The sequence below is a fragment of the Hoplias malabaricus genome, chromosome 10 (assembly GCF_029633855.1).
Source record: "Hoplias malabaricus isolate fHopMal1 chromosome 10, fHopMal1.hap1, whole genome shotgun sequence".
Lineage (NCBI taxonomy): Eukaryota > Metazoa > Chordata > Actinopteri > Characiformes > Erythrinidae > Hoplias > Hoplias malabaricus.
The window spans coordinates 29,788,824-29,814,119 of NC_089809.1; the positions used below are offsets into that span (position 1 = coordinate 29,788,824).

General features: G+C 39.0%; 1 protein-coding gene across 3 annotated transcripts; it reads right to left on the bottom strand.

Moving 5' to 3' along the window:
* Window positions 1-7,346: 7,346 nt before the first annotated feature.
* rragca (Ras-related GTP binding Ca) lies at window positions 7,347-18,737 on the bottom strand. Of its 3 annotated transcripts, none has more exons than XM_066684070.1 (8): window positions 18,343-18,737; window positions 16,288-16,491; window positions 14,261-14,460; window positions 10,856-10,970; window positions 10,582-10,724; window positions 10,084-10,232; window positions 9,719-9,899; window positions 7,347-9,067 (listed from the first exon to the last, which is right to left on the bottom strand). In XM_066684070.1, exons 1-7 carry the CDS (start codon window positions 18,523-18,525, stop codon window positions 9,745-9,747), a joined length of 1,149 nt encoding a protein of 382 aa, XP_066540167.1. In that variant the 5' UTR covers window positions 18,526-18,737; the 3' UTR covers window positions 7,347-9,067; window positions 9,719-9,744. The 3 variants fall into 3 exon arrangements, 2 of the variants coding, with proteins under 2 accessions (XP_066540167.1, XP_066540166.1); XR_010804434.1 differs by having other exon boundaries at window positions 7,348-8,833; window positions 8,937-9,899; XM_066684069.1 differs by having other exon boundaries at window positions 7,348-9,899.
* Between the last annotated feature and the right edge of the window lie 6,559 nt (window positions 18,738-25,296).

Genomic DNA, 25,296 nt, shown 5'->3' on the forward strand with positions numbered 1-25,296 from the left:
CTAACTGTTATTTAAAACACTTATTAAAAGGGTGAAAGGAGGGGAAAAAAAAGATATTTGAATATTTGAATTAGTCAAGTGGACAAGTTTTTACTAATCTCTCCAAACGTTTGAACGGCGTGTTACTGTGAGGCCAACTCCAAATGTTTTAATTGTTTTTAACATGTTTGTTATTTTTATGAACTAGAGTGAAGCAAACATTATCAACAACTTGTGGGACCAGCTGCAGGTGAGCACCAGAGGGGTATCTGAGACTGAGGCAGGGGCCTGATGATAAAGAACTTAGATGCAGCTTTACATCCAAGCTATTATTGATGCATTAAAGGTTGTTTTTTTTTTTTTAAATAAACTGAGATGGGTCAACTTCGAAACTCATTAAAAGGTGCCTTAGTTGTATATATGATTTTAAAAAAGACTTTTAATTAATGTTGCAGAATATTTAATAATAATAATAATAATAATAAAGAAAAAAGTAATTCCATGGCAAATTTCCAACTGAATAATGAAATGATTAATTGTTAAATGAAAACAAGAGTTTTCTATTTCAGATCTACAAGATACATAAATAAAATAGACTCCTAACAACTCTGCAAGGCATGGAAACACGTGGACACATTAAGTACTGAACAGAGGTTTTAAGTTAGCTTCTGTGTCATTTTTTTTCATATATTTTCTGCATTTCTCTGGCACTGAAAAGGAGTTTACTGAAATGTACAAGGGAACAACAGCGAGAAAAATCAAAATGGTAAATAAGGTAAAAACGGTCTCGTGTGCAGTAGAAGGGCAAGACAGACAGACAAACACACACACACACACACACACAACTCCTCATTCCCACCCCCCCCCCTCCCTCCTCTCAGAGGCTTGGCAGCTTCACGTCTGACTTGAGCCTGGCAAATGACTTGAAGGGTGACAATCCACTGTCAACAGCCATCGCCAAAGTACATATCACTGTCCCACATGGCTGCACCACACCGAGCATTGGTTCGCATTTGTTCCGCCCACAAAAACGCTGCCTAACGACTCACACTCTGCCTAAGCCCTCTGCACTCCGACATGCACTCCAACACACACACACACTCAGCAGCCCCTCGCTTTAGTCCTTCCAATGACCAGAACATCCCTAGTGAAGCGAGAACAGCATATTTTAAAGCCAGGTCTGATGAGAGCAGAGAGCATGCAATATGTTTTTCATGATCCCTGTGAATAGCCAATGAGAAACGGGTGAGTAGAGCCTCACGCCTTTGGCTGAACTGGAGTGTGTGTGTGTGTGTGTGTGTATTAAAAGAAATTATATATATATATATATATATATATATATATATATATATATAAAACAAAACACACACAAGCACGATAGCCTCACATAAGGCTGCGGAGTGTGTAAGGGCTCAGACAAGAGGAACAGGACATCCTAGTGCAAGTGATTATCCAATCCTTCTCCATCGTGTTCCATTAAGTTTAAGCAAGCATTGGGGGAGCACAGACACAGACACACACACACCTCAGAAGACAAGGCCTTCCAAGGGCCTGACTGCGCAGTCCTGTGCATTGTATCTGCATGAGGCTGAGATAATGGCATCTGTCGCTGCTCCTTTAGTCACAGTGGCTCCTGCACTGCCCATTAGCTGACTGCTGGCTGGCTACCCCAGCTTGACACGCTCTGATGGCCCCCCACAAAAATACAAGCCACTGCTGCCATTCTTTTCTTTCTCTCCCTCTGACTGACTGTCTCTTCTTTTGTTTTGCTCTCTTATCCTTACATCTTTCTGCTTTCCTGCATAAAAGAAGGCTGTTGTTCTGTTCTGTTGGCCTTAGAATGGACTAAAACATTCTGAATGAATGAAGTGTTGCTGGCAAGGATTCACAATGAGAAGCAGCAAATTAGGAGGGAAAAAAGTTACTTAAATTAAGGATCCTCTAAAAACAAAGTCTGTACTTACGTGTTTGAACTCATTTATTTTAAAACAAGGTAAAGCTCCATGCAATTTAAAGTAAATATAGTCTCTGCAAAACAAAAGAAACTGTTTCATCTCCAGCCACCGCAGCCCCTGTATACAAGTCATCATTACACTGGAAATATGTAATGAACCACATGGACGTTTTCAGACCTGAAGTGAGAGTGGAACTTAACATAGGCAGGGGGACAACAGGAGAAAATTCAACTTTCCCTATTCTTTATTTGGATTATTCAAGAACTTATCACCTCTAAAATATTCTTAAAATATAATAACATGTAGTTAATGGCTGGTTTGACCAGAAATAAATATGTACATGGCAACCCAAGAACCATGTAGTACATTTATTTATGTAAACGGGTAAATCAACTGGTATGAACACTAGATATAAATGGATTTATGAGAGTTCAGCTACACTCAGTTAATGACCTGGACATACACAGTTTTTACTGTGCTTAGATAGTGAAGTCAACAAGGCCACGCCATCATCATTTCTGTTTCATCTTTTAGTGTATTACTTGTGGTAAATCATATTAATCTAGTTATGTATTTATGCATTTTCTGACACACATCAGTTGTAAATGAGTTTGGTCAGAGCTGAAACACTCTGCAGCGGTGGAGAAATCACTGTGTTCAACAGTTCTATTTCTACTAATCTACTGAACTGCTGTGAGATCTGAAACCAGGAAACAGAGCTTCATAGAGTAAAAGCAAGATTCCTTGTAGATGCCTACTGCTGAACATTTCCCAGAAATTAGAAGCTTAATGAAGTGGATAAACCTCAGCGTTGCTTCGCATCAAAGCACATCCGTGTAGTCTCGTTTAAAACACACAATATTTGTGTACCTTAAAAATAAGTGTGTGCTAACAACTCACTCAGACAAAGCCAGGAGGCAGTGAGTACTTCCAGATATTAGCCACTGGTCATTAATGTCTGAGAGTGGAGGGAATGGAGACTGCCGCATCAGTTTTGATAAAGCAAGGCAATTTCAAGGACTGCTATTCAGCCAAATTACAGTTGTACATCATGCTGATCCCCCACCCCCCATTGTACAACAGTGTGATGTTAACATTTCATTTGCATGTCTGCCAACACACACACTGGGTAGAACCCTGGGCTACCCAGAGACCCATTAAGAGCATATCATGAACACTGCCGCCATCTAGTGAGTGGAGAACGACACAGTACAATAGAATACCGTGTGCACATTTGTATGTTTGTTTGTGCTGCCTTGCTTATTTTTATGTTATAGCTCATTTTCATATTCAAGCTCTTCCCCTTGTTCTTAATCCATGCAAAACAATGGGCACTGCGGCATCCCCCCATTTCCCACCAGAAAATAAGGTCCTTTGCTTTGTGACCTCACCACCACCTCTGCATATTCATATATTTATGTAATCATTGGACACATTCAGACCACATCAGGAAAAAGCTGATTAGAGTCAAGATTTGAGGATGTTTGTGTGTATGTTTATAAAGCTAATGCTAAATCATGAACTGAGGTATTTAACTCTCCTCATACAGAATTATTATCCACTTTCCTCAAATAAAATGGTTACCTTACCTAATGGTTATTAGTCACATGTAAAAAATGATAAACAGCATTGTCAAGAACACCAGTTCATCTCAACCTCACAATACACTGATGATTCATCTACAGACGACATGCAAATTATTACAACGCTTTACTATTGCTGAGGAAAAAAAAAAAAAGATGTTTCTGGCTATGAATCAATGGATGAGAAGGTTGTCAGATAACGTGCTGAACATGAATGTGACCTGTGCGCATTTCTAAATTAGGCAAATTTAACACAACATACACAAACACAGCCTCAAGAAATCAGAAAGACTGGCTCTGTGAGAAATAACCACACTATGAGAAATTAACAGGCCACATGAAGAGGTGCTGTAAGTAGAGGGAAAAAAAATCTGTTAACTGTTCCTACGACTAACATTTTGACGTTTGACTTGAATTGTTTTCTTTTCATGCTTTCACAAAAATTAGTCATTCTAAGCCAATCATTTCTCCTGACAGGCCAGACAATTTGCATTGAAACAGCATGCTACTTGAGGGCTGCAGGAAGCCATTTAGAGGACTATTGCTGAATATTTACCAGAAATTAGTAGCTTAATGAAGTGGATAAAATTCTGTCACAGTTTCATTGCAGTTAATCTGTGCGGAAGTGGAATTTAAGTGCCTTTACTGCTTTTCATAATAGCTGCAAGGCTTTTCAGCATCTTATCAAATTAAATGCTGGGCTCATACTGTTATAAGTATTCTGTTAAATAATGCAGGACCAGTACAGCTGTTTTAAGTCACGGACAACTACCACTACTACTACTACTACTACTAACAACAACAATAATAACATATAATTATTTTTATTATTATTACAAGCATGGACTTCAAATATAAACTATTCAAACCTGTAAAATCATGCTCTCCAGAGGAAGTACTCTGAAACGGCCTCATCTCTTTACAGAGTCCATACTCATGCTACTCTTTCCTGACCTACACCTGAGGTCAGAGTATCACAGCAGCGAAGAGTCACGTTTGGGACTTGAATATTGACCAGCTGGTCAGGAGATGCCTGGTAATGATGTATTACTTCAAGCAGGTCGAGGCACAGATGAATATGAGGGAAATGGATATGAATGCCATTATCATATCAAAAATACCCTTAAAAACAGATGCAAAGCATTGAAAAGCTCCCATAGTGGAGCAGTTACTCAGATACTCACTTGGGGGGTATATACTACTACTAGGGTTGGAGTGAACATGCAGCACATCTCTTACTATATTAATTTAATTTCAAATTTTCAATCTAAACCTTTGGAACCTTTTCTCAGATTTCTTAAAGCTGCATGAATTAAAAATTGTGTGTGCAGATAATGTCTTGTGTTGCCATTGTGACAATTTATTTCCCTATTTGGGGAGTTGTCTGAATTGTTAGGCTCAGCTAACGCGTCTCTTTTTAATGACCGTTATGTATAATGATATCTTCAAGAAAAAAAAAAAAAGCTTTCAAAATCATTTAAATAAACTCAGTTGCAACACATTGAGCTAAACAAGAAAGAAGAAAAAAAAAAATCAATGATGCAAAGAACTGAATGCTCCACCCATGTCACCCTAAATGTATGTGAGAAAGAGTGCCCCTTCTGGTCCTGACTATGAGCATGTATGTATGTCTCTAAGAGATGGTGTGTTTGTAAAACAAAATTCAGAAATAAACATGCTGGTCATAAAATTTGAATATCAGGACAAAGTTGATTTATTTCAGTAATTCCACTCAAATAGTGACTCTTGTATATTATACTCATTCATTACACACAGACTGATATATTTCAAGTGTTTATTTCTTTTAAATTGATGATTATAACTGACAACTAATGAAAACCCCAAATTCAATATCTCAGAAAATTTGAATATTACTTAGGGCCATTACAAAAAAAGGATTTGTAGAAATGCTGGCCAACTGAAAAGTATGAACATGAAAAGTATGAGCATGTACAGCACTCAATACTTAGTTGGGGCTCCTTTTGCCTGAATTACTGCAGCAGTGTGGCGTGGCATGGAGTCAATCAGTATGTGACACTACTCAGGTGTTGTAAGAGCCCAGGTTGCTCTGATAGTGGCCTTCAGCTCTACTGCATTGTTGGGTCTGTTGTGTTGCATCTTCCTCTTCACAATATCCCATAGATTTTATATAGCGTTAAGGTCAGGGGAGTTTGCTGGCCAATTAAGAACATGGAGACCATGGTCCTTAAACCAGGTACTGGTAGCTTTGGCACCTCGTGCAGGTGCCAAGTCCTGTTGGAAAATGAAATCTGCATCTCCATAAAGTTGGTCAGAAGCAGGAAGCATGAAGTGTTCTTAAACTTCCTGGTAGACAGTTGCATTGATCTTGGACCTCAGAAAACACAGTGGACCCACACACTAGCAGATGACATGGCACCCCAAACCCTCACAGACTTTGGAAACTTTACACTGGACCTCAACAACGTGGATCCTGTGCCTCTCCTCTCTTCCTACAGATTCTGGGACCTTGATTTCCAAAGGAAATGGAAAATTTACTTTCATCAGAAAACATAACTTTTGACCAGCAGCAGTCCACTCCGTTTTGTCTTTAGCCCAGGTGAGACACTTCTGACACTGTCTCTTGATCAAGAGTGGCTTGACACAAGGAATGCGACAGCTGAAAACCCATGTCTTGGATACGTCTGTGTGTGGTGGTTCTTGAAGCACTGACTCCAGGTGCAGTCCAGTCTTTGTGAACCTCCCCCACATTTTTGAATGGGTTTTTGTTTCACAATCCTCTCCAGGGTGTGGTTATCTCTACTGCTTGTACACCTTTTTTCTACCACTTCTTTTCTTTCCCTTCACCTCTCTATTAAATGTGCTTGGACACAGCTCTGTGAACAGCCAGCCTCTTTAGCAATGACCTTTTGTGTCTTGCCGTATTTGTGTAAGGTGTCAATGGTCATCTTTTGAACAACTGTCAAGTCAGCATTCTTCCCCATGATTGTGTTACAGAACTAGACTGAAAGACCATTTAAAGGTGTTTTGAGTTAATTATCTGATTAGATTGTGGCACCAGGTGTCTTCAGTATTGAACCTTTTCACAATATTCTAATTTTCTGAGAAACTGAATTTGGGGTTTTTCATTAGTTGTCAGTTATAATCATCAAATTAAAAGAAGTAAACACTTGAAATGCATCAGTTTGTGTGTAATTAATGAGTATAATACACGAGTTTCACCTTTTGAAAGGAATAACTGAAATAAATCAACTTTTTCATGATATTCTAATTTTATGAGCAGCACCTGTATATGGAAAATTGCAGTCGTGTTAAAGCAAAATACAAACCCACAAATAAAATGCCATGTGAAAATGTGTAGCATTTTCCAGATCATACATAAATAATTTGGAGTAAAAGGAATTTTCTTTAAAGTAAGCATATGTGTGTGTGTTTGTGTTCTGTTGTTTTTTTATTATTAATTCAGAATAAGTAAGCAGTTTAATTATTTATTTATTTTTACACTAAACTTACCATATAAGCTTTTTGTATGATATATTGGCTTATGACTGGCCTAGGACATGTATTTTGTGACTTGTGTACATGTCTTAATGTATGCTAAGCCTGCTCTCAAGAAGTAGAGTGAAGGGTGATTTTCTTTAGACCAGTGTCTATGTTTTTATTTTCCCCAAACATTGACATCTCAAACCCACACTTGTATTTTATAATGATGGGTTTATGCACCACGGTCACTTTATCCACCTAAATTTAGTTATGTTATTGCTTACATTTCCCAAACATGTCTTGCAACTGGGGAACAGTTGATCTTTTGTCGCCACTGCTGACTGTGGGCTTTCAAGAACAAATTCCATCCTTATTTACTGATGTCTTCCTCGAAGATCAGACCATAGATGTAACTTTCATCATTCTTTCTATTATTGTGACAAATTTAATTAAATTAAATTCAATTCAATTCAAAAACACTAGCTAACTGAGCAGTCTCTGTGAATGAACGATCCAAATAACAAAGTCAAATGAACTTGCCCAGCATTATACATCACAGCTCTCAGATTACCATGGGAAACATATTTTTACCCAGAAAGCTTGATGTTGTAAGCACCAACTTAGATCGCCAGTGGGTTAGATATGCAAAGTGTCTACTGAAAAACGCTCTAATTGTCACCCACCAAAACCCACAGTACTATTTATCACTGGCAAACCATCGATTCGATGTTCATGTCAACTATACATCAAATTTATTTGAACAAAAACATTTCAAAAGAATATGCAAAGCCAGCACCCAATGGACAGACTCTGTACAGTTCCTTACATAAAGTGTCAGGTGTAATGACATGGCAACTAATCCAGTTTCCCCAGTCTTCATTTAACAACCAGCAACTTGAACGACATACCTAAATAGGTCTCTACATGGAGGTTTTCAGCAATGTAGTTACAGCAAGAGAGAAGTCAGTTTTTCAATTGTGTATGTTTTATTTTTGTGAATGGTAACATCTTTGGCAGAACAAAAAAGATAGACGTAGTCTTATATGCAGTCTGTGAAGCAAGAATCACAGGGAACCTAGAGAAACACCTTCATTAATTGTTAGAATGAGAGAGTGTTCTCTCGCTGATTTCTTTTATACGAAGTTAGTTCATTTCCCCATAAGATTCAATACAAAATGTTATGCTGATTGCAAGATAAATTGGATCCAGTACACATGCTTGGAATGAGCATTATATTCCATAATGTGGAATCATATCACATGTGTAATTGTTTTCTTTTTAAGGTTGATGTATTTTGTTTTAAAAAAAAAAAATTAAAAATAATAATATCTAATTAATTGAAGGGAGAGTGAAAGTGAACAGGAAAGTGTTAAGATATTGGCACCATACGATCGGAATGTACTTTTTCAAAGGTCATTCTCAAAGGGCCATGTGCCAAGGATGTGTGGAGTTCACTGGAGTCTCTGAGACCAAGTGACTAAAGTGACTGCAATCACAGTGTCCTACAGCTTAACTGTACAACTATTTCCCCGTTTTGCAACACTTTCAGCACATTCTCAATGTGAGAGTAGAGTAGGGCTGCACATTTAATCACATCCTACAAACAGCAATTTTGGCCTCTAATTAATTCATCGTAAAACACAGCAATGAATGCATTCCATTGAGATTTTAGCAGTAGCTCTACTGCATCAAAATCAAACACTAAGTTATAAAAAGAACTACTCAAATGAGTGTTTTTACAAAACACAAGCATATTTGTGAGTGCACTGACTAAACACAGATGTTCCCACTGAGTGTTCTGTGAACTTCCTGACAAATCAGATGTCCCATTGGCCTGTGAAACCATGAGGATTTCTGTGGAGCACACGGTGGCATCAATAACTGTTCGTATAATTAATCATTACAAACACATTTAATTAAAAAAAAAAAAAAAAAAAAAAAAGAAAAAGAAAAACACCTGTTTACACCTGTGTAGCCCTGTGTGAGGTCACATTTTTGTGAGCCCTAGGCCTGAATCAGCAGGAGAGGAGCGCACAGACACACACAGACCCCAATCCCTTTTCACTCTCCTGGAAAAAACAACACAATCTGCAAGGGAAATATGATTTTGTGAAAATGTTGTAAGCGGTTACTTGCATCAGACAAGTTATCTATTATCTATATATTTATATATAAGGCTTCACAAATGTTGTGCATACTTGGCCAAACTAGTCCTCAAATGCGTGCACAATACCTAGTATCATTAGACAGTGTCTTCCATGACTACAGGTTGAGGATTAAACCAGGACTTGTTGTACGATCATCTCTTTTGACCAAGAACAGAATAGTACAGTGTTTGTCCAGCTTCTGTTTGCCAGGTAGGTCTCAGCATGTGAAGGTTTCGTGCCGAGTGGACTGGGGTGCTCTGCCCTCCCCTCTCGGGAACGTTTCTTGTTACTCATTTACAGTCTGGTATTATTCTTTTGAACAGTGTGTTAATGCCTTTTAGTCACACAAAGAGAGCAATCAAACTTGCTGCTTTTTGTGCGTCTTCCCTTCCGTCCTATAGTAGCTTAGCAAGCTTGCGCCCCTTATGTTGCAGCACCTGCCCCATTGCTGCATGTTTTCTTTCAGTGGCTTTAGAATCCTTTGCTCAGTGTATAAGGCTTTTGGGAGCAGAGAGAATAGCTGGCATCCTAACATGCCTCATTTATTGTCCTTCTGTATTCCACTGACTCCCACTTCCTGTCTATTCTTTACCTCCTCCACTTTGTAGCTGATGTCTCCTACACAGTGCTCCTGGGGGTGCCATTGAGGGCGACAGTCTTCATCAAGCAGGGTGTGCCAGCTGCCTGTGGACCTAACCTCGGTGTGGACAGTCCAACTTCAAACACCTCATGAATCGCTTTCCGGAAACAGTGAAAATTGTAGTCTATCAAGCCTGCAGCGGAAAGAGAAAAATGATGGATCTTCAATTTATGAACAAACAAACTTGCATTAGAACTACACATGTCAAAATCAGAATACGCCACACCAGAACACACAACCTAAAATATCAACATTAATTTCAACTAGAATGGTCAATTTTGAAGGGGGAGGGGTCAAAGTGAAGTACTGTGGCTTACCTTTGCGCTCAAAGCTCTCCTCTCTAAGAATACACACGAGGGCAAGGAACTTTGTGACCTCTTTCAAATAGAGGACAGTGGTGTTATTGAGTTTAATTATGGCCATTGACTCTTTATCATATGCACTGCCGCTGCCATCTTCCTTTAATCTGTAAAACCAAAACACTGACGTTAGACGGCATTACAGGTTCCAGATTCCATCTATCTAACCAAAAATTTCCTAATACTTAAAAATACAACATAGAGTGAGAACACAATCATACATATTGGTAGAATGATTAAGAAGTTTAGCACTTAATCAATTATAATTCAAATTAAGAACAGCAAATTCAAAATCTATGGAAGATCTACCTGCTTAGTAAATATACTAATACATAAGCAAATGGCTATATTACACTGACCACATACACTTTTACAGGCATATGTAAACAAACACACAAATAATATATGAAATAAAACAAAGTATGAATTTGTGCATTAAGGATTTAGTGGTCTTACCCATAGATACAGGATACATCAATGACCACATCGATCATGTCACAGCACAGCTCGTAAGACTGCATGTCTACTGGCGAACTGTCAGTAGCTATGTAAATCTTACTAACCACATCAAACAAAAAGGCCTTTTCAATCCCTGAATTCTGTCAGTGGAGACACAGTAGGCGGAAAAGGAAAATTAAAAAAATAAATAAAAATAAGTACCATCTTAATAAATGCATAGCTAGACAAATATATAATAATATATAATATAAAACCTTTAAAGCACACATACAGAAATAAAGATGTTGAGAAGGTTCTCCAGGGTGGGCAGCTGGGGTATGAGCTTTTGAACCACTTTACTGAAGGCCTCAAATATAGAGTGGTCATAAATACTCGTCAAATAGAAGCTGCAATACACAGAAAAACAGCAGTAGTAAGAATCAGATGTAAATACTGTGCAGACATTTGTGCAACGTGGAGAACGTACAAAACTCCATTTCCAAAAAATGTTGAGACACTGTATATAAAAAGTAAATGCAATCATTTGCAAAACAATTAAATCAATTTTTTTCATTGAAAATTTGTACAAAGACAACATTATTTTTGGGAAGTATTTGCCCATTTTGAATTTGAGTTGCATCACCTCTTCTTTTAGCAACATTCTGTAAACATTAGCGGACTGAGGAGACCAACTGCTGTAGTTTTGAAAGTGAAACATTTTCCCCCATTCTTGCTTGTTACAGGACTTCAGCTGCTCAACAGCTTGGGGTATCCATTACAGTGTTTTTCATTTCATAATGCACAAAATATTTTTCTGTCGGTGACAGGTTTGGACAATTTCAGCGTACAGACTCTTTTACTGATTGCTGTAGTAATTCATGCAGGATGTAGACTGGCCTTGTCTTATAGAAACAAACAAGGCGTTTCCTAGAAAACAAGTTGTCTGGATGGCAGCGTATTGTGCCAAAACCTGTATATATCATTAAGCATTACCAGTACCTTCACAGATGTGCAAGTCACCATGCCACGTGCATTAATGCACCCCATACCATCATGTAACTTGCATTTGTGAATTCAGCCACAAACTGTTTTCACAGACATTGATTCTGGGAAGTGTATCAGAGCCCATGCAATCATTTCCACACATAAACATGTTTTTAATGCAGTGCCACCTGAGTGCCCAAAGACCACAGCTGGCCAATATTTGCTTTGGGCTTTGTACCTTGTGTTTAGAGATTTCTCGGTATTCTCTGAATCTTTTAAATGACACTGCATTGTAATGTCCTGTAGATTAATAAATCCCCAAGTTCTTTAATAGTTTAAGTTGTGAAATGTGATTCCTCAAATAGTTATATATATATAACCTTTCTAGAAGTGGTGTTTGTAAAAGCAATATTACATTGTAAGACCATGTGAACAAAAGGAGACTTGGGGGTGGGGGGTGGATAATAAAGATATGAAACTGGAAGTGAAGAGAAAACAAAAGATGGCTTGAGTTCATGAAGCTCATCTGAAACTAACAGCCAATTGGAACCAAAAGCCACAGAGCAAGGGTCAGTAGATTAGGGCTGAAAAAATCTAGCACAGAATTCTGCAGTACAGTCCTGTTGGCAAAACATAACAATAAACTAAAGACATATACTAAATACATAAAATTGCACTTATTCAGACTTCAGTTTCTACACTTAATGTCCAATAAGGTTTCACTAACCATACAGAAGCAATTTTATGATTAAAGATCCATTGTTTCCCTGTATACTTTAACTTCCCCCTGTGATATAGCTTCATTCCTGTTCCTAAAATGGTGAGAATGATCCACCACCCAAATCACACCAGCTTTCCGGTGGTCTTGCTGACCATTAAAACCTAGGGTGACGAGTGTGTGTTTGGTAGGGCAGGGGTGCAGTGGCGACTGCTCTAAGACTGCAAGGGAAGCTCAGCTTCCCCTAAAATTTAAAAAAATAAGTGATCAAATATATACTGTTGTGTGTACATGTCATTGAATAAATATGCACTACAACGTGCTCAACTTTTGTTCAGAATCAGCTTCTTATCACTGGTAAAGACGTGTCTTTCCTCTCAATCATTCCCGCAGTTTCACAGTGCTTTAAACAGTGTGACGCTGAGCGTCCACAGAGTTCAATAGCAAAGCAGCGAAGTGGAGCGAAACGAGACGAGTCATTGGATAAATACTGGGCTTTGTCCCACCCATCGGACGCTCAGCGTCTCTGGGGGTCTATGGGGCAGTTGGCTGGCCTTGGCTGGCTTGGACGCTCAGCTTCTGCAGGATGATTGGATGATCTGTCTGAGGCTGAATCCCTTTTTGATTGACAGCGAAATGAGCGAATCAGCAATCCTTTGGTGTAAAGATCCGTGGGAGCACAGGCGGACACACTTCACATGGGCCAAGGCTGTTTAAGCAGCCTAGCTCTGCTGGCCATTGAGAGGACACTAGTCAAGTCCCTGGAAAAGACGCCTTGTTGGTACGACAGGGTCACAGATCATATTCCTTAAAAAGGAACGGAGGGTAGAATTTACATATAAATAAATCGACACATTTTATGATGTAGGCCGAAATTGAGCTTCCCCTCCTTGAAAGACCTGCATCCGCCACTGCATGGGTGGTACTATTGTTATGGTTGATCTATGTACCTTTTAAGTACATAAGGTAGAAAAGGGCACACATGATTCAAACAAAGACAAAAATCTGAAAACTTAGATAATGAGGCTGATCCCTTGCTCAGCAATATCTTTTGGTGTATCTAGCAGTGGTGATCAGAATATGCAGAACTGAGAAAGCCATGTTACTTCTCACCAAGGGGCCTGAGCATGCATTCCTAAATCTGGGTCACTTATGCTACTGAGCTACTTTTACACAGTGATGTTAAATCAGAGCATGTTTCTTGTTGTCCTTGTATAAACTAAGCTTGTGATACATATTTCCATCTATACACAATGTCATCCACTAAACCATTAAATTAATTCTTAAAACTGCACTGTGAATCTGTGTTTTGAAAAACAAAGAATAACTCATGTTTTTCCCCTTATTATTTCTTCTTTCATCAGGTGTCAAAACACGGTGTATGGAAATATGCAAATGACAGTAAAACATTTTAGGTCAGATCATGAGAACCAACTGCAATACACCAGAAATAGTCACTCGAGTTAGCGACTAGAGTTGGAGTTGCACTTAAGTCTCATAAAAACAGACCCAAATTTATTTATTTATTATTATTATTATTTTTATTTATTTATTTTTAAGTTGTTGCTTCTAGCTTGCCCTGTTCGAGAGTCACATTTTATTGTTATTCTTTATCAGCTGGAGACAAATGTTTAAGAGTGTCAAGACTAAACAGATACTGTCATGAGTAAAACTTGTAAAGATGTGTATGAAAAAATCCCACAAATTTAATCTGTTGTGTACTGTAGGCTAAAGTCTCGCGACTTGATTCGGACTTGTATTTGTGAACATCTCTGCAATACACTATGTAGTATCTTCTCTGTTCAGTTGTGCTGCATTTTTAATAAACCTATTAATATTGCAAAACTGTGCGGCTGTGATGCAAGAGTCATTTTTGTTGTGTTGCTAAAAATTTCACAAATTTTAGAACCATAGACAGACAGGTAGACATCTCCTACCCAAGTTACAAAGAAGAGCACAGCCTTTCTGCATTGCAGCTGAAAAGTGAGATTTTACCTAAGATGCAGTTTTTCCAGACTAGCATCGGCTAGGTCATCATTGGCTCTCTGGTGAATATCCCTCTGTGTCTCAATCTTGTGGTCATCAGAAAGGCCATCCACTTTATGAATGAACACCTCAAAGTTGATTTCAGGGTTGACTCTATAAGCCCGGGATACCGTGAGGTTGAGTCGTCCTAGAGCCTCCACATAGTCATCCTAAGAGTAAAAAGGATACAAAGCAAAAATTCATGCACGAGTTGCAACTTTCCCTGGTTCATGCAGAGAATGAGTGATAAGTCATATAAGTGAGGTGCAGTGGACATGGCAATGCACAGCACTTCCATTTACTCAGCAAGTAGGGAGGCTACTGGTGCTCCCAACATTTTAGTGCAACCAATATGAGCAAAACTATTTACTTAATAATAGCATACATAATTAAAAATGTACTCTCTGCTTTTTTAACAACATTGAATGAATGTTAATGTTTTGCAAATTATTAACTCATTATTTATATTATCTAAAAGTATATATACACCTATATCTGTACAAAGACATTGGATGTCATACATTGTGAGCGTTTTATTGATTGAACCAGAGGAGGTTTGTTGGCAGCACCTAGTCCAGCATGTTAATCCACATACAAATAACTGTTCTCATTACTGCAGCAGTAGAGAAAGATGTTATACTGCAAGCAAATGTTGAGAGGCTTTTCTCCAGTACACTAGAAAGTTATTTAAGAAAAATTTTTATAACACAATCACCATGTAACTGAGTACTGCAATCTAGTTTCGGAGGATTTCTAATGGCTTATCTGATGGATTTGTGAAGCCGCAAATTACGCAATCAAAAATCCATTGTGAAACTTCCAGCATGAATTTAAAAAAAAAAAAAAAAAAAAAAAACACCATAGAAGCTATATCACATGTCTCAGCTTTATGTACCCATTCTCGAAAGGACCCATGATTTCTTGAAAAAACAAACCTTTTGGGAACTCTGTATATGAATACAGCCTTTGTAATAAAGATCCATATTTGTAATTTTGATATATATATCACATAACACCCACACCTGAAGCCTGAAAGGATAGTTTGATACCCTCTATTTAAAATAAAAGCAGATACCAAAGCATTTTGTCTGTTGATTCAACTATAACTTTTTTTTTTGATATTTAACTTTATGCTCACACAGAAAACCCATTTATCTCTACTGCAGGACAAGGCTTGACAAGCAAGCACTGATTCTATAAATGGAAATGGCTGAAATATTGTTCTTTTTTTTTTTTTTTACCAAGGCTTCATTAGTGTGTTAAATCCCCTTGACCTGAATGTAATATATGCTTATACAAATCAAACGTACACATAGGAAAATTTGCAAAATGCATCTTAATTAATAGTAAATATCCATCTCAAGAACAAAAAGCTAAACTAAAGTGCTGAAGATATTGCAGAAAATATCTATCTACCTAATTTTTGACAAATGTCACAATTAGGATTTAAATGCAGTATAACAGCTCCAGGCATGTGTTCGCAAAAAAGACTGACATATTTTGGGACTTGAGCACTGAATTGCATATAAAATCTACTCCTGAGCTCTGCATTTTTCAGATATTACTCTACACAAAATTAAAAATGACTTTTAATAACTTAAAAATTGTAGGATATAATTAAAATTGCATTTATATAAGATTAGCTAGAGCTGAACATTAGCAAACAGTAAATTCAATATTTTGAATATTACAAATCTGATGAAAACCTACCCAACTCACTCCATGTACCATAAAAGCATCACTTTGTCATCGTCACTCTCATTCCATTGCTTAAGACTAACATTTTTGGAAACATACTCCTGGACATCCAAAGAGCACTAATACAACACTTAAACATTTGACATCGGGGTAAAAAAATATTTCTGCCTGAACACACGTAGTAATGAACAGAAAATTGAAACAAAAGTAAGGATGAGTCAGCAGGCCACAAAAGCAGGCCAATGGTTTTATTGTGTACCACTGAAAGTGCTAGATTTTGTCACTACATTTCTGTTTACCTGTGCATCAATGACAAATATCAAAGCCCCTGTTCCTCTGAAGATCATCTCGTAATCAAATGTTGGATCAAAAAAGTCTACTTGGCCAGGGAAATCCCATATCTGGAAATTGACAAAGGAACTGCTAGAGATGTCATCCTTGTAGATTTTGTTTGTGCTCTCCAGAAACAAGGTCTCATTGGGGGACATCTTGTGAAACACCACCTGTGAAAGACATGGTATTGATTTAAATGACTGCCTTTCAGTGTAGAGTAGTTTCTCTCAAACACAGTCACAAAGCTGTTATCAAGATTTGAGTAGATCTATCCTACACGACTCCCTGTGATTAGTATTCTACTCATGCCCAATGATTGATACCCAGCCATTTATCAATTAAAATGTCTAAATGACTTATGAGGAATTACTGGTAATATAATTTCTGCCTTAAGTAATCAAAGACGTGGTCTTGTGAAAGTATATACTGCAATATGCAAAATCCATTAATATAGAGTTTTGAATCAATATCACAATACAACCTCTGCTCCAAAATGTTTATCATGATCACTCTGCCCTACTAAGGTCCATAAGAAGTCATGCCTGGGAAACATTTGCATAATTTATATTGTTTGTGAGTGCAGTGTAAAAGGACCTCATTATGAGTAACCTTTTTTTTCAGCTAGGCCTGAGGGTGAAAATCATACAACAGACAGAATGACAATTAGAAATACACTGATATCTTACACTGTAACGTTAATGTTAAAGCATTAAGAATCGCTGTTGCTTTTTGGACTTTTCTTGCTTGTTATTCGCTGAGAACAGTTTCCTTTAAGCAGAGGGTAACAATTTTTCTGTCTACTTTTTCCTAATAAAAAGGAGTGTGATATGCTAATGTAAAAAAATAGACAAATAGAAATAACTCAAACAGATCCACCAGTTTAACACTTATTTCTCTTCATTAAAATCACACAGATCAGTTTTATTAATTCCTTTAATATCTGAAAAATAGCTTAGGTGTAATTCTACACCTCCTCCTTGATCTAGGAATATGCAATTAGTCCCTGCTCCTAGCTCCACTCACTCAACCTGAAGCACAAAAAACCCACCCAACAAGTGGGCAGAATGGCTTCTTTAAGTTAGCGACATAAGAAACGCTGGCTTTCTGAATCCATGTTTTTGAGACTGTCTTGGGAACACCAACATTTTCAAAAGCAGAATCGCTCAGCTACGACTTTGGCCGTTTATTACGTGATGATAAATGCTCATATGAGCATGTAAACAACAACAACAAAATAATTGAGGGTGGCGGGGGGTTGGGAAACGCTGAGTACGAACTCTTCACAATGGTTGTGAAGGTAACCAGATGTCTAAATAATTCAATGCCTATAATACCTTCCACAAAGAAAGCTATTAGCTACATGACAATCTTACCAATGCTGTCTGAGGCTTAACATTAAACATCATTAAAAAAAATATCTGTAAAATTTTATTCGAAAGCAAAAAATATTTTTCATTTCTGTAAAACCTTTCAAAAACGAAAAACACATTCTAAAAGATAAACTTTTTTTAACCTTCTATGCACAGATTTTATCCTAAAGCCAAAGTTCACTTGAGCTTTAATTCAAGTGACCACTGGTTTCATATCTGTAAAGAAAACACAAGCTAGGTAGCTCAATTTCTTTGTACCCTTCCACCCTAAAACATTCTGAAAGACTTCTGTAACATCTTGACAAACGCACTACGCTGAAATGTTTTTTAAAAATAGGTGACATACGTCTTTAAAGCACTTTTACAAAGCCCCGAGGGAATAGTGTTGTTATATTAGCCGCCTAGCTTATCCGAGCTGAGTCAACTGTCTCGTCTTTAGTCGGATAGGCTTTTAAAGGTCTACAATTACTATGAAGTCTTTTCATTCCAATGTGCCGTTAGTCTTGACAGAATACTACTTCAAACACTGCATTAAAATGAGAATTAGGAGGTGATATCTTAAAGTGTTATGCGTTTGTTAGCTTGACTAAAACCGCTCAAGTAGGTTGAGCTGCTGCTAAAGTTAGCATGTCTCCCTTTCCCTCCTCCCACCTTCTGAATGGACGATTTGCCGCTCCTCCGTAAGCCCATGAGCAGAATCCTGGGCTTGCTGTCGGAGGGCGCGGGACTGTCCTCGATGTCAGCCTCCTCCTCTCCGTATCCGAAGTCTTTGGGGAAGGAGTCAGCCACTCCATAACTGTCCGCCAGCGGCGGCTCCTCGAACTGAATCGACATTTTGACCCGAAACGACGACGCTCGCCTCTCCTCACCCACAAAACGCAGACTCCTTTCACTTTAAACACACTGGATTAAACCCAAGGCTACTAAACATTCAGCACGTATCCATGAATGCTGTGAATGAGCATAAAATGCCTGCCTTGTCTATTAATAGAGGGGTACAAAGTCGATCGGCAACACTCGCCTTTCGTCCCTTAGTGTTTCCCCCTGATACGAAGTCACCACTTTAGTCCCGCCCCTTCGCGGTTATTGGACGAAAAACAGCCCAGCCGTTCAAAGATTGGTCAAACATAGTGTCAATCTCTGATGCGAACGAGGAGGTGGGCAGATCCGTCAGAGTCATGTGCTTTGGAGTCACCTGACTGGACTGATGTTCACACACACTGCCTTTCTGTGGAAGGATTGTGTTTAGCAGTGTTTGAATTGGGAATCCGTGTAGGAAAATGGTAATTCCTACAATTCGGTGCCTTTTGCGTCTCCAGTACTGATTACTGTGTTATGTGAAAATGTAAACAATATAATTTCTGATATGCACATAGCAGGGTTGACATCATAGTGTTTCTATGAAGTGCATGTTTGTTTTATTACTCAATTTAGTTATAATGATTATATAAATATAGATAAATTTGTATTTCTGGGCGGCATAGTGGTGCATCTGGTAGTGTTGCTTTCACACAGCTCCAGGGTCCTGGGGTTGTGGGTTCAAGTCCCGCTCCGGGTGACTGTCTGTGAGGAGTTTGCTGTGTTCTCCCCGTGTCCGTGTGGGTTTTCATCCGGGTGCTCCGGTTTCCTCCCACGGTTCAAAAACACGTTGGTAGGTGGATTGGCAACTCAAAAGTGTCCATAGGTTTGAGTGTAAGAGTGAAAGTGTTAGTGTGTGTTGCCCTGTGAAGGACTTACACTCACTCCAGCGTGTGTTCCTGCCTCATACCCAGTGATTCCAGGTATGCTCCGGACAAAGATATTTAATGTTCAAACGGATAAACTTTATTGGGTTTTTTTTTTATTATTTTTATTTTTTTTGCAAATATTCACTCATTTTGAATTTAAGGCCTGCAACATGTTCCAAAAGGGTTGGGACAGGGGCATGTTTACCACTGTGTTACATCACCTTTCCTTTTAACAACACTCAATAAGCATTTGGGAACTTTCTTGATGTACAACTTCAGTTGATCAACAGTCCAGGGTTTCCGTTGTCGTATTTGCATTTCTTAAATGTGCCACACATTTTCAATGGTAGACAGGTCTGGACTGCAAGCAGGCCAGTGTGGTACCCACACTCTTTTACTACAAAGCCACACTGTTGTAACACGTGTAGAATGTGGTTTGGCATTGTCTTGCTAAAATAAACAGGGACGTCCTTGAAAAAGATGTTGCTTGGATGGCAGCATATGTTGCTCCAAAAACTGTATGTACCTTTCAGCATTAATGGTGCCTTCACAGATGTGCAAGTTACCCATGCCATGAGCACTAACGCACCCCCATACCTTCAGAGATGCTGGCTTTCCACAGGACACTTGTCCACCTTGCGTCAGTCCATCTCAGATGATCTCGGGCCCAGAGAAGCCGGCTGCATTTCTGGGTGTTGATATATGGCTTTCGTTTTGCATGGTGGAGTTTTAACTTGCACTTGTAGATAGAGTGACAATCTATGTTCACTGACAATGCTTTTCTGAAGTGTTCCTGAGCCCAAGTGGTAATATCCATTATAGAATTATGTCATTTTAATGCAGTGCCGCCTGAGGGATCAAAGGTTATGGGCATTCAATGTTGGTTTTCGGTCTTGTCGCTTACTTGCAGAGATTTTTTGAGGATATTATGGACTGTAGATGATGAAATCCCTAAATTCCTTGCAATTGTATGCTGAGAAACATTGTTGTTAAACTGTTGGACAATTTGCTCACACAGTTGTTCACAAAGTGGTGAACCTCGCCCTTTTCTTGCTTGTGAACCACTGAGCCTTCCAAGCATGTTCCCTTTATACCCAATCACGGCACTCACCTGTTTCCAGTTAACCTGTTCACCTCTGGAATGTTCCAAACAGGTGTTTTTTTAGCATTCCTCAACTTTACCAGTCTTTTGTTGCTCCCAACTCTTTTGGAATGTGTTGCAGGCCTCAAATACAAAATGAGTGAATATTTGCAAATAAAAGTATACTTTTTAACATTAAATATCTTGTCCTTGTAGTGTATTCAATTGAATATAAGGTGAAAAGGATTGGCCAATTATCGTATTCTATTTTTATTTGTGTTTTACACAATGTCCCAACTTCATTGGAATTGGGGTTGTACATGCTAAGTTCATGTTTCTTTCATGTTGCTCAGGAATAGTTTACTTAGCACCCTGGTTTATCACAGATCTTGCACTTTACATTACATCAACAAATATGTAAAAAATACCATGCATGTCTAAAGTTTTCAAATAGATCTTGAATCATGATTGTAGGCATTGTTTCCTTATATCTCTTCAAACATAATTCTCACCTATTTTGTTCTATAGCAGTTTCATAATCCTTTTTAATTTTATTATAATTATATCATATAATAATATATAATGATACATTTTTATTTGAAAGCGCCTTTCAAGAGACCCAAGGACACTGTACAATAGATAATAAAAAAATAAATAAATAAATAAAAATAAAAAAGTTAAAAAAGTAAATAAAAGGTAAATGCACATACAAACATAAAATAACCGTAGAGTCATATACATGGTATCATCCATATGCTAGTTTAAAAAGATGAGTTTTGAGTCTGGTTTTAAAAACATCTACAGATGTACAAGCTCGCAGTTCATCAGGAAGACTATTCCACAGCTTTGGACCCGCAACACAGAATGCTCTATTTCCAATGGTGCTTAGCTTAAAATGTGGGACCTCAAGCAAATGGAGGCTTGAGGACCGAAGAGTACACACTGGAGAGTATGGTTGAAGTAAACTACTTAGATAAGAAGGGGCAAGGTCATGCAAGGATTTGAACACCCACACAAGCAATTTGTACTGTATACGAAACTTCACTGGAAGCCAATGAAGACGACTTAGGACTGGAGTAATATGCTCCCAAGATTTTGTATGGGTCAGCACCCTAGCAGCAGAATTCTGCACATACTGCAGCCTGCTCAAAGCCCGAGCAGGGAGGCCACACAACAGAGCATTGCAGTAGTCGAGTCTGGAAGTTACAAATGCATGGACTACGGTCTCGGCAGCAGTGAAAGAAAGAAAAGGGCGAATCCTGGAGATATTTTTAAGATGGTAGAAGGCTGTCCTACATGTGTTGTTAATATGTGATTCAAATGATAATGTACAATCAAAAATTACTCCAAGATTTCTCAGTAGTGTTGAGGTAGAGACAACAAAACTAGGGATACAAAGAGTAGTGTCACTAAGCCTCCTGACTGTTGCAGGAGAAGCAATAATAATGGCTTCAGATTTTTTATTATTTAAGCTCAGGAAGTTCTTAATCATCCAAGCCCTCACATCGGTTAAGCATTTCAGCAAGTCACTAGGTGGCAAGCTGGGAGAAGGTTTTGTACAAATATATATCTGGACATCATCAGCAAAAGAGTGAAACTGCAGCCCATGATGTCTAATGATGTCACCAAGAGGAAGGATGTACAAAATAAAAAGCAGGGGCCCAAGAACAGAGCCCTGGGGGACACCATGTGACAAGGAGCATGTGTTAGATCGAAAACTTCTCTTTGAAACAAACTGCTGCCTACCAGAAAGATACGATTGAAACCAAGCTAGTGCAGTACCAGTTACGCCAAACATGTTCTTGAGCCGAGTAAGTATGACACACTGTATCAAATGCTGCAGTAAGGTCCAATAGTACAAGAAGACTCAGCAGTCCTTGGTCAGCTGACATCAGCAAGTCATAGACAACCCTAACAAGAGCAGTTTCAGTGCTGTGATTCCTCGTAAATCCTGATTGGAAGACCTCAAACAGATCACATGATTGAATATGTTTTGTTAACTGAGCAGCTATGGTTCGCAGGTAACAGTTTAGCAAGGAAAGGGAGATTAGAGATGGGCCTATAATTTGCCAGGTTCTCAGGATCTAAGCCAGGCTTCTGGAGTAATAGCTGCCAGTTTCAAAGAAGCTGGGACCATTCCTGAAATAAGTGAAGCATTGATAATTTTGGAAAATAAGAGGACAGATAAATGGAGAACAGGCTTTCACCTGCTGTGTAGGAAAAGGGGTGTAATTGACATGAAGTTGCCCTTAAGAAATTAATAATCTATGAAACATGCTGCTTGTTTACAGTATTGAAGGTGGAAAAATAGCTGCTGCTGAACTGAGGAGATAGTTGTGGAATTTTTAGCCTGGTTGCAGAGGGCTGGAACTGAGAGTAAATTGTAAGTATTTTATGATTGAAAATGTCCATGAATCATCATCATCATCTTCTTCTTCTTTGCCACTTAATCCATTTTAGGGTCACGGTAGCAACAGGGCGAGTAAAAAAGCCCAGACATCTCTGTCTTCCACCAGCTCCTCCTGGGGGAACCCCAGGTGTTCCCAGGCCAGCTGGGAGATATAATCCCTCCAACATGTCCTAGGTCTACCCCGGGGCCTCCTTCCAGTTGAACTAGTGGGAGGCTTCCAGGAGACATCCTCATCAGATGCCCGAACCACCTCTGCTGGCTCCTCTCAATGTGAAGGACCAGCGACTCTACTACTCATTAAGCTCCCCACACGATCATGGAGAGTTCGCCCAGCAACCCATCAGAGAAACCTCATTTCAGTCACTTGAATTCGCGATCTCATTCTTTCTGTCATTACCCAGAGCTCATGACCATAGGTGAGAGTGGGGATGTAGACTGACTTGTAAGTTGAGGGCTTTTCTTTGGCTCAGCTCTCTCTTTACCATGACGATCTGGTACAGTGACTGCATTACTGCAGACTCTGCCCCTAGCCTATATTCAACCTTATGATCCCTTTTCCCATCACTCATGAACAAGAACCTGTGATAATTGAACTCCTTTACTTGGGGTAGGATCTCACCCCCTACCTAAAGGGAGTATGCCACTTGTTTCCGTGAGATAACCATGGCCTAAGACTTGGAGGTGTCTATCCACGACGGAAGCCTTCCTGTCCCAGGCTACGACTCACCACCCTGTCCATGAATATCAGGAACAGGAGTGGAGACAAGGCACATCCCTGACAGAGTCCAATGCCCACATTGAACAAGCTTAACTTATTGCAGAGGACGTGAACACCACTTAAACTCTGAGAGAACAAGGACTGTGCAGCTCACTGGAGCGACCCTGGCACCCCATGCTCCTGGAGCACCTTCCAGAATCTCTCAAGGAGCACGGTCATACGCCTTCTCCAAATCCGCAAAGCATGTGTATAGTGGAGTAACAAATTCCCACTCAACTATGGATCCAACTAGTTGATCCATAGCTCCATGGCCTATCCGCACTGTTCCTTTAAAATCCTAAGTTTGACTATCAGACGGATTCTCCTTTCCAGCACCCTGGCATAGACATTCCCAGGGAGGCTGATAATTTGCACAGATACTCCGGGCCCCTTTTTAAAAATGGGAACCACCACCCCCATTTGCCAATCCAAAGGCACTGTTCATGAGGTCCATGCAATATGGCAGAGACATGCCAATGGGCATTGCACTGCACCCCTACTCTGGATCTTGCAGGTGTGAGCCAACATGATCCTCCCACGCTGCCTCTTTGGGCTGAGCTCGGCCGGGGTTATGTGGCGGAGACTACCCCCAGGCCTGGCTCTAGGGGTAGGTCCCAGTGACCCTCTCCCAGACCCTTTAATCCTTTTAAGCTTTGATCGTGTTTTTCTGAATCTTCACTCCAGACCTGTTCTCCATTGGAGACCCTACTGGGAGCTAACAGGTCATGAGACCACACAAGTCCTTCCACCATGACAAGGCCCTGATCTAGGAAGAGATAATAATTAATCATAATTAATGGATTATAAAATCATTTTAATGAATTATTATTCCATATTCTGAAACAATTCTCGGAAGGATCAAAATGAGAACATGGATTGAGAGGCATGGAAGCAGGGCAACCCATAAGCAAAGTAAATATTCCAAAAAACCCAGAGCAAAACATATCCCCTGGCATAAATAATAATTATTATAATATTAATAAAAATTAATATTATTCACATCAATTCATTGCATCAGTTCATCACAAATTTTTAGATGGAGCAACAGTAGACAGTTTGGCTTGCTGGTCTTCATTTATTACACATTCCATGCAGTTGTACAGCGTTAACAGCCCACACACAGTAGTGGTGTTAGTATTTGCATCGGTTCCTTTTTCTCAGTAGAATAAAATTACTTTGCTGCTTGATCCTCACTGAAAAACCCTCCCATAAAGCACTGAAGTTACAGATGAGATATAAAAATGTCTTTCTAATGATTCCCATTCAGAATGAGAGTGACCAGTTTATAACATTGAAAAATCGATTACAAAACACTTTCTTAGTAAAAGTAAAAAGACATAATATTATTAATGAGTTCAAATCTTCATAGTGACGCTGTGTTATGAATAAAATCAGGCTGTCTGTGTTATACTGCGATCCAGAGGGGGGTGCTGTTACCTATGAGATTTGTATTCCTGGAGTATTTTTGTGTTGCATATTAGAACAGTAGTGCTCGAAGTCCAAAGCCCAGGCCAAAAATCATTCTGTCTTAGATTACATTATATGTACTACTACCACTGTCCTATACCCTAAAATGTTTAAATTGTACGAGAAGGTGTCTTTATTTGTGTAAATTTACAATGTGTTTTAC

Coding starts and splice junctions, on each gene's coding strand:
- rragca (XM_066684070.1), bottom strand. CDS start 18,525: ATGTCGATTCAGTTCGAGGAGCCGCCGCTGGCGGACAGTTATGGAGTG. Junction 16,492..18,342: donor GCAAATCGTCCATTCAGAAG/GTGGGAGGAGGG, acceptor TGTCTTTCACAG/GTGGTGTTTCACAAGATGTC. Junction 14,461..16,287: donor TATTTGTCATTGATGCACAG/GTAAACAGAAAT, acceptor TTTTACTCTTAG/GATGACTATGTGGAGGCTCT.